We start from the raw sequence: 10,653 nt of genomic DNA, 5'->3' as shown, positions 1-10,653 counted from the left end.
TATAGGATTATCTTCAATAAAATGTAATTCTATTCAATTTTATATGATATGTCGATAAACTTTAAAATTCAAGTAATTTTGTGTGGGATAGAAGTCAATGCTAATGTTTGCAGACAAAGAGCACAAAAATGTACAGAACGATCTTGCTCGTTTTTCTCGATAATATCACATAAAATGACGTGTCCTGCTAGTAATACTTGTTCTCCTTCTATAAAATTTCTCGATGAACTGCTACAAGTAGCATATTTCATTATATCAGATAGTAATATATAATTCATTTTACATTGACGACTAACAAACGACCCAGATAGAGTAGCCATTTTGTAAAAATACAGCGCCCTCTATAGTTCATGAAAAACGTGAATACTGTAAGAGACATGAGGGTCAGGGAATTTATACAAACTTGGTAATGGAAACTCATGGAATTTGAAACAAAAATTTAAGTAGGAACCCTCTCTTTGTGTTGTGGTATGTGAGTGTGTGTATACACACATTTTTGAATACATGCAGCAGCAGTGTATGAGACCCTAACATGATAACACTCCAAACAAGGACTCCTTTACCTTCAGAATGACAATGTTTGGACAGGGTTGTAGTATTGTCCCTGGACTTGCCAGATGTACTGTATACTTGTTGACTATCAATCTCTAGGCCAGGGGTTACCAAACTTTTTTAATCGTTGACCCCCAACCACTTTCCAAAGCCTCACATTGACCCCACCGTAAAGTTTTATTACAAGTGTATGTGTATGAGCAAAAGAAAAAAAAATTGTTGTGGTCTCTGTGTAAGCAAAAAAAAACAAAAAAAAAAAAAAAAGATTGTGACCCCTTAGCCGCATCGACCCCCAATGATGTTGCATCGACCACTTTGGCGACCCCTGCTCTAGGCTGTAGTAGAGAGAGTACAGTGACCTATTGTTATTGAGTCCATGCAAGGTACACAGTACAGCATGTGCCGTGCAATGAAAGGAATGTGTACAGCAGGGTGGTTGGTGCCTTGCATACAGGGCAATATTATATAGCTGTCTGTAAATCATTTGCCTAGATATGGTGATACCTGATGTTGCTGAGAAATTTGTAAGCAGTTCACTTGCACTGCTGGTGGGGTGGGGTGGAGTTGAGCATTTATGGCCACATACCACCAATCCTGAAGTTAGATTTTTACTGTATATATACATATATTAAAAATCTTATTATCCAAATTAATTGGGACTTTGGGTCATCTGGATATGCAGAAATCCAGATAATTGAATTTTTGCTTAAAATAGACATTTATTTCAGGCCCATCTTTAGTATGTGCGAGGCCCTGAGCCAAGAAAAGCTTGGAGGTGCCCTTAACGAATTAGTAATTGAGGGTTAATGTTCATAAATTTTTTCAATTAGCTTTTTCTACTAAACATATACTCCACATATTTGTTATATTTATGTTTAATAAAATTTATCAAATGTATCTTTTGATTGTTTACTGTTTATTATAATTTTGTTACTTGTTGCTCTATTCAATTTTGCATATTTCTGAGGACTCAAATGTTAGGAGGGCCTGGGCCCGGTAGGTCCACACTTAAAGATGGGCCTGATTTATTTCTATCCAAACATTCCATTAGGTACTGTAAATGTGTACAAAGTTATGTCCAAGTAAAATATTAAATGTGGAAACACATACAAATGAATATACAGTGGTGCCTCATATAACATACGCCACGAATAATGGACGCTGCGAACAATGGACTTCCTGTTTGGCCATTATGAGACTAGAGTAACAGACTGGCTGCGAACAACGGACTTTCCGTTCAGCAGTTACGTGAGGCAAACAACAGAATTTCTGTAAACAAGTGCAAATAATGTTTCCACTCTTTTGCCGTTGCCAATGACAATCTGCTATTTTTATAATATATTAGTATTATTAGAATATATTATTAATATATCTGAAGTACAGCGCTCCCATTGGGATTTGGTTTGCTCCCTTGTTTATTACGTACATCACCTCATTTGCAGGGTATTTACATTTATTCAAGTGTTGTGCAAATCATGGCTTCTAAAAAAACAGAAAGGTGATTTCAATTGAAACAAAGCAAGAAATCATCAGAAGGAGTGAAAGTTGACAAAAACTTCCTTGTCAAATGGGGAGAGATTCAGGAGTTTACCAACACTCATTATCCAAACAAAGCTGAGATCTCTACAATGAACATCCTTGCCCATCATTTCCGACAGGTGTTGAAGAAGAGAGATAAACAGACCACCTTAGACATGTTTTTCAAGAAGCCAGCTGGCAAAAAACAAAGGATGGAACAAGATGAGTTGACCCTGCAAGCTCCAGTAGCCTCTCCTGAATCTGACTCCAATTAAAAAACAATAAAGAGACCTGCTGCAATGTGTTAAAAGTCTGTATCTGTATGAATGTGTGAAAAAAGTGTTCCTCCACCTCCTCACATCATCTGACTACCTGGCATAATTGGTGACTGCTCCATTTTCATTTTTTTATGGTACGGTTATTTTATGCTGCGGAATGAATTATACTTTTAACGTGTATTTCTATAGGAAAATGCGTTTCATATAACAGACATGTACCTGGAATGGATTAAGTACATTATACGAGGCACCACTGTAATTTATTTTCTACATTTAGAAAAAAAATTACTTTGCATACACATACAGTACATATACATACATGCCTATTTATTTTTAACAAAGTCTATGGGCAATACAGATAATCAGTTTTACTATATAGTGGGTGATCGGTTAACGAACATAATCCGTTCCAAGATTTTGTTCGCTATCCGAATTGTTTGTTAACCGATTATTGATTTACCGTAGGTTTTAATGGGAATTTAATTAATTCGTTCTGGAGACCTTAAAAAGTAAAAAATATATACCTTCTTACTATGTTTATTTATATGTAATAAGTTAATAAAACTACATAGATACACAGTGTTGCGTTTTATTAGTCATGTTTTTTCTGTTTGAAAGGGTTAAAGAGTCTGTCTAATGTCGATTGCTTTTCTCTCTTCTTCACGATTTTTCGTAAGTAATTAATAGCATTGTAATTGTAGAGGTCCCCAAGCCTCAACATGGTTTGGATGCCATTCTAAGACTGTTGTTCTGACATCCTTCCACTTCTATAAAGGATCTTTAATAACAGATATCGACATTAATCCTCTTTTTCAGAAGAAAACATATCTTGCTGAGTTTCTTGGTGTTCTTCATTCAAAAGTTCTAGGCATTCTTCTGTCGTCAGATCCGTTTCAGGTTCCATTACGAACTCTTCGATGTTCTTTATTTCTCAGAAGTGATTTTTGTTACTGCTTTAGCTGCTGGAGTCTTTTTGATTATACAGCATTTTTCTTAAATAAGATTGAACTGAGGCCTACTGTAGACCTGTTTATTCCATATTGCCCGGCAACATTAGGTATCTTCTGTCCACTCTCTACCTTTGCTATTATACTCTCATATTTCGAAAAGAAAAACAGACGCAAAACTTAACGAGTGCCTATCCGACAGTCTCGTGAATACACAAAAGAATTGTTTTGTCAGAAAAATAAAAGGCTGGAATTACAAGGGAGGATTTCAAAGTTTGGAGGAATACTATCCGATCGGCTTGAGCGTCGATGTTGACGTCTCCCACACTCCGAAAAGTTTCGAATTGTTGCCCGAAGACAAGGGAAGACCAATCGGTATTCATTATTTTATGTCGCTTCTTCTTGTATTTGTTCTGTGGGGTGTTCGTTGTCCGAACATAAAAACCTTCTGCGAAAGTGTTCGTTATCCGATCTGTTCGTTAACCGATCACCCACTGTATAACTAATTTTGAATCAATACTTATTTTACAAGTATTTGATCTCTATAATTATGTTGTATTTCCATATACAGTTAAACTCAGTTATAACAAACACAGATATAACTAGTTCAGTTATAACAAGCAAAACACCATAACAATTTTAATTATGCATATTTCCATACATTTTCTCATAATTATAATGAGGGTACTTTATGGATATACTAAGCAAATTTTCAGTAGCTATGTAAACACATGAATATTCTTAATTGTTTAAGTAGTAAGAAATGTAATACCAAATTCTTGGAATAGATAGTTTTACGACGTGCATGGATTACAAGCATTCACTCTTTTTGGAGACAGTCCCTTTCTTTTTTGACTAGCTTCTGGCCCTACTTTGCCAATTTACCTAATCTACACTATGATTATAAAATTACCATATTCTCCAGTTATAAATGAACCCTTTTTTGAGAAAGATATCTATGAAGAAAAGAAAATGTCTCTCAGTTTACCAAAAAGAAACTATTTGCAAATTAGAACATGATATTAAAAACATCAGACGTATGTAGAAAGTTTTCTTTGTCATCTTCAACAGTATCAACATTATGAAAAAATAAAGCAAACATCAATTTTAAAATTTGTAGATAAAACGACTAACTGAAATTTGCCATATTATTAATTAGTATTATCTTTAATTACAAAAAACTAAGTTGTTTAATAGAAACATCAAACGATTGTTTAAATAATCAAACTATAACTCCGCTAATTTTTAATAATTAATACTATTAATTTGCTACTATACTAGCAAATTACTTAGTATTAATTATTAAAATTAGCAGAGTTTAGCCTGATTATTTAGCTGATTGTTTGGTGATGTTTCTATATACATATCAGTCTTTACAATGTTTGTTATAATTGTTTAATGTTAATTATATTGTAGTTTGTATAATCTGTATATATAAAAATGAATGTATGTCTTACAAAAAACTTTTACGATATAAGCGTTAAATTAAACACGTATGTCACTAAATTGACGAGCGCTTTTGAATGTGTGTCTGCTGTCTGTCCTTCATGCATTACCACACTGTTTATCCGATTGCCATGAAACATGATATGTTTGATTTAATTTGAATATTTATGTTCTAATTGTGTTCCATTAGTTATTCTGTACATTTCACCTGAAAAAGAATTATTTATCAGTTCGAAAACTTTAGTGAAAAACTTTATTTTTCACAGAATGCACCAGACAAGGTGTTGAGTTACATCCCTGGTGTTAATGTGTTGTAGATGTTGATATTGAAAAAATTATTGTGCAGTAACAAATTCTGGTAGTCAACATAGTGAACTTTGTCAGGTCTTTAAAAGGTAATGAGGGCTCTGTGTTTCAGGTGCTTATTTTCTACAAAATGCCCGTTATTGAGGTTGATTATCCTTTCAAAGTTGTAAGGCTCTCAATGAAGGAAAACCCAGTTGTTGACTGCCATAAATGTTCATGCAGCTTGCTGGCCAATTACTGGATTGAACAACCCTTGTGATTATTTTTTTAATAATGTAAATAAAGGTCTAACAAAAAAAGTTTATTTTCCTATGACAATTGTAGAACAAATTTTATTTTCATATATGAATTTTGCATTTGTGTTACTACACATTATAATAAAACTATAAGACTAAAATAGCTTTAAACAGTTGACTATCCTGCTAATGTTATGAAGGTTATTTATATAATGTGTATAAATATTAAATTTTTAAATTTTTGATAAATCTTATTAAACTGTATTAAAAATATTTTTAGATTGAAGAGGCTCCTCCTCCTGGCAAAAAAGTACCTAGAAATAAATACCCAATTTTATTCTTTGGCACTTATGAAACGTAAGTATTTTTAAATAATATCATGTAGATGTCATAAAAGTTTACATAACTTGGTATAATTTTGTAAATAAATAATCAATGTTAATTTCAGGAAGCCAACTTTTATTAATTGAAAGAAATGTATTTCTGTCAAGATTTGACCATCCTCAAATTTGACTCAAAACATTTCTTTTTAATTAACGAAAGTAGGCTTCCTGAAATTAGCAGAGATCTATTTATTTATCATGTAGTTGTCATTTCTGTGTTTTTAATCTTATTGTAAGATTAATAGTAACTATAGAAAATTAAATGATTTGATTGGAAATTAGCAAACTATTACTGAATAAATTGAATATCAACTCAGCTTCTTTTAAAACATTTAACACCTTATAACGCTAAGAAATATTTATTAAAACACAAACATTTTCAGCCTAATGGAATAGGCCATCATCAGGTGATAGGCTATTGAACAACTTTCAAAATTGCATTAAAACGGAACTTTCGAACATTACAAATTCAAAAATAAAATTAAAATGTAAAATAAATTAACCAATCACTATACANTTAGAATAGAACAGAGAATAAACTGCCCAAATACCCTTAAACAAGGGAAAAGTACTGTACATCCTTTATGAAGGCATAGAACCTTTACTACATGAAAATGAAAATTAATGAATACACTGTGTACAGTAATTTACCTGATAAGACAGACCTCAGAAAAGCATAAAGCTGTCTACAATGAAAATTATCTAGCCGACTCCCAAGTCCTTAGCCACTGCACTGACACTTTCTCCGTTATCCAGTCTCTTTAATTAATGCCCGCAACGTCGGTAGGAGTTCCTGTCACTTACAACCCGTGTTTACAAAAGCTGTACTCCGAGATTGCCAAAAAGAAACGCATCAACATCGCATACAGGAGATGTCCTACTGTATTTAATATACTCCGTAATGCTAAGGATGCTCCCAACAATGACTTGCTATCGGGAGTGTATGTCATCCCATTGAATGATCATAGGTGTAATGAAGAATTATTATACATTGGCTCCACTAAGTGCTTGTTAGGTATCAGAATAAAGGAGCACAGGGCTGACATACAGCACAAAAGAGTAACTACTGCACTGGCTCGTTATGCTATGGATCCAGACATCCATCCAATATTTAACGAAGCCAGGATCATCCACACCACACCTCATACCGAGCATCTGAGATGGATTGAAGCGATTTGTATATATAAAGCGGCCCATGACAACAAGTGTATTATCAATAAGGGTGAATTGTCTCTATCCCTAGCGTGGCAAACGCTTATATATCACGTACAAAATTCTATATAAATAAAAAACTTTTACCTCCAAAGAATGCGCATGCCTGTTGATGACGACAGCTGCAGGATTCATTGATTTCGTTAATCGAATCTCTTTCAAATTTTGTATTCCATTGAATGATTTTTTACGTATTTACGTTTTTTCACCTGATGAAGAACCTTAAATCGGTTCGAAAACGCTTGTGGGAACTTTTTCTTGATAATTTTATTTAATATCGCACCGTAAAGGTTTGTAGTAGTTTAATTTTGCTATAACACGGTGTTGTGAAGTTTGACATGTTCACTTGTTTTCTTTTAACGGAAGATGCCATTGCGGAGTACTGTTGTCGTGATGGAATCATTTAGATGTATGGTTCCCGCGCTTTTCCTCTTTTTCAAACAAGCAACAGTTGTCGCCATAGAAATACGGATCGAGAAACGACCGTTAGTTTTGAAAACGGAATAGATGATTGGCCGTCCATCATCGGATGATCGCACGGACCTCCAATAGGACTACGAAGCGCTCATTGGTCAATCAGCACTATCTTCATTCCATATAAAAAGATTAAGTTTAAATGGGAAAGTTAAGTTTGCCTAAGTTCGTTTTCGCCCTGCCAAGGTGTGGCCGAGTTATCCAGAGTGCCGGGTTATCGAGGCTCTACTGTAAATCTAAAGACCAACATATTGGAGCTGGCGCATCTTATGTGCTACACTTTGGTTTTCCAGTTCAACGAAGCTACTTATTTACAAAGACGAGGTGTCCCCATGGGCAGCCCGCTTTCGAGAGACCTTTGCGAGCTGGTGGTGAGACAGTTGGAGGAGAAAGTGTTGCCCAAATTCTTACCAAACATCAGTCTATACCAAAGATATGTAGACGACATCTTTATACTGTGGAAAACCACTTCCAATCTGGACGATTTTTTGTCGTGTATGAACGACAATGTGTACGGCCTAACCCTCGGCTTGGGTCAGGTTAGCAACTCGAGTGCACATTTTCTGGATGTTAACATCCGTCTCAGGGGGGCAAGATAGAAACGAGCGTTTACCATAAACCTGACCAGCTCCCGCTGTTCATCCCCGCGAACTCTTCCGACCCCTTTGTCTACAAAATTGCAGCTTTCCGTGCCCTTACCAGACTGGCCTTCACGCACCACACACATGTGCGCGACGCATGGTTGGAGATCCGTCACATAGAAAAAATTGCCGTTGAGCATGGTTACAGTAAAGCCATGGTCCCGCGGTTTAGCACGTGCATGAGCTCGCCGCAGGGACTGCCCCCTACCATCACCTGACGACAACCGACAACCAGATAGAAACGCTAGATGCGCGGTCGTCTGGTTCAACCAGCATTTAGACCCCCTATATAGGGAGATTGCTAGAAGCAGTCGCACCAAAATTGCGTACTTAAGAACCGGCACGCTTTACGACCTGCTGCGCAACGCCAAGGACGCAATGGATCTCACCAGGGCCCCAGGTGTTTACTCCATTCCCATCAGGGACGACAGATTCAATAGGGACTTAGTTTATATTGGCTCAACCATCCGGTCAACACAGAAATGAATACGTGAACATCAAGCTGATATTAAACATAAAAGACACACCATCATCTTATCGACCTACGTCACCGACCCTGAAATAAGGGCGGACTTCCGGAACACCAGACTTATCAGACAAGCGTTCCGTGCGGATCACATCCGTCACCTGGAGGCCTGGGAGATTCATAAAGCTATCAGAGGGGGCAACTGCATTAACTTCAAGGATGCGGAAACGCTTGCACAGGCGTGGAAGTATTTGTTCAAGGAATTCGAACAGTGTCAGTCGGAGGGGTGAAACCCGACACGCACATTTATTTATTTACATCGTAGGCAACATCGTTACGACGGTCGGATCGAAACATGGCCAGTCACCACCTGAAGCAGACCTCGGTGGAGGTCGAAAGTACTTGTGGAATTTACTAGTGACATAACACTCGTAAAAAAAAGGTTTTTCGTGGATTGACCAAGTTTTCACTCATTTCTCTTAACTTTAAACAACCATATTAAATGAACTAATTTTAATTTTTACAGATTTTTACAATTTTAGATTTAATTAATTAATTAAATTAATAATTAAGTCTTACTACACATAAGACATTATTCTATTGCATTGTAAGATGGTATTTTAAAATTACTTATAAATTATAATCACTGTGTACTTTTTTTTTATGTTCATACAATTATTATAGACATTTACTTTTACTGATAGTGCAGATTAATTTTAAAAACTAATATTATGCGAAGAATTATTATAAAATGCAACAGGGAGACAAGCATTGTGAAATGCTGGGGGATTAAACTAAGTCCCAAATATAACATAAGGCAATATTAATTGTCATTTGTAAATTTTAAAACAACTACATTAATAATGCATTATTATGAATTTGAGAGAGAAATCTGTAATACTCTTTAATAATCTATTTACAATTCCTCAGACTAGAGTCGAATTATAGTTCAAAATCTTTTAGAGAACCTTCTGAAATAAATCTACAGTCTTATCATCATTAGAATGACAGTATAGTATGAAGGTTCTAAAGGTGATAAGTTACTAGAGATTTATTTAAGAAGATTCTCTGAGGTGGTTTTGAACTCTTAATAGTCTAATTGATTAAAATTTTTTTGAAATATTTTAACAGTCTATCATAAGTTGGCACCTATTTTAAACAAATTAAGACACACGCCCCTTTTTTATTTGTTTAATCCTACATCCATCAATTAAAAACTGCATTGCATCTCATTTGTTCTCAGAAACCTCATAATTACTGGTTACAATTCAATTTGAGGGCAAGTGTTAATTAATGAAGTGATTAAAAAAAATTAAATAATTTTAATTTAAATGGTATTATTTATTTTTCAGTTTAATATTTTGATTGCATAATAAAACAATTTCTGATTTTTTTCAATTTATTAATATTTTATAAAGTTTAGGAAATTTATTGAGAGAGAAATTTAATAAATATATACAGTACTTTTGTACATGGATTCTACAAGATTTGTTAATGGATAATGGCCTTTTTTCTTTTTTCAAAGCCATCCACTGGATTAATAACAGGATAAACTAATTTAATTAAACATTTTATTTTTAATTTTAATAATTTAGCAATTATAAAAAATATGTAACTGTTAATTATAAAAAATAATTAATTAAAAAGTTAAAGAAGCAATAAATAGCATATGTGCATAGTAAGTCAAATGCAGTTTTACTTTATCAATATGCTATTCGCGTTTTTCACCGGATGCTCGCCCTCTGGTGTTTAAAAACAGAACTACTCTATCTGGGTCGTTTGAATGTTCTTCGTATATTGTCAACAGTAGAGATGAATAGTAAAAGTAAAAGTAAAGCTTTCTGTTGTGTTCCAAATTGTAATTCCAAACCCATACGCGATCCCCGTATAAGTTCTCATGTATTCCCACATGAAAAACAGATGCTTTTTTGTAAATCAGAATTCGGAGAATCTCAGAAATGTAACCGACGGAAAGAGTGGATTCGACTGCTAAGAATTGGCAAAAAAGTTACGAAGTATATGGTAGTATGTTCAAAACATTTTACTCCTGAAGATTATATTTTGTCATGTATGTTATCATGTTTTTATAAATGTTTAGATTATTGTAATTCGATAGTATTAAAAAATCAAACTGAAAAAGATTGCATAGAGTCTAAGTATAAAGTAATTTAGTATTTGTATTCGTTTTTAACCT

At 34.4% G+C, this 10,653-nt stretch overlaps 1 protein-coding gene across 3 annotated transcripts in view; it reads left to right on the top strand.

The window, feature by feature from the left end:
* Positions 1 to 10,653, top strand: part of LOC111625696 (hepatoma-derived growth factor-related protein 3-like) — a 114,525-nt gene that overhangs the window by 17,367 nt on the left and 86,505 nt on the right. For all 3 annotated transcript variants that reach the window (XM_023368909.1, XM_023368908.1, XM_023368907.1), the window contains exon 2: positions 5,564 to 5,640. In XM_023368909.1, the coding sequence (XP_023224677.1) occupies positions 5,564 to 5,640 (77 nt within the window). The remainder of the gene's footprint in view (positions 1 to 5,563; positions 5,641 to 10,653) is intronic.

Source organism: Centruroides sculpturatus, unplaced genomic scaffold, assembly GCF_000671375.1.
Source record: "Centruroides sculpturatus isolate CEXI.00-Female unplaced genomic scaffold, Cexi_2.0 scaffold78, whole genome shotgun sequence".
In the NCBI taxonomy this organism is placed as follows: Eukaryota; Metazoa; Arthropoda; class Arachnida; order Scorpiones; family Buthidae; genus Centruroides; species Centruroides sculpturatus.
This window is presented reverse-complemented; position numbering and strand designations above follow the sequence as displayed.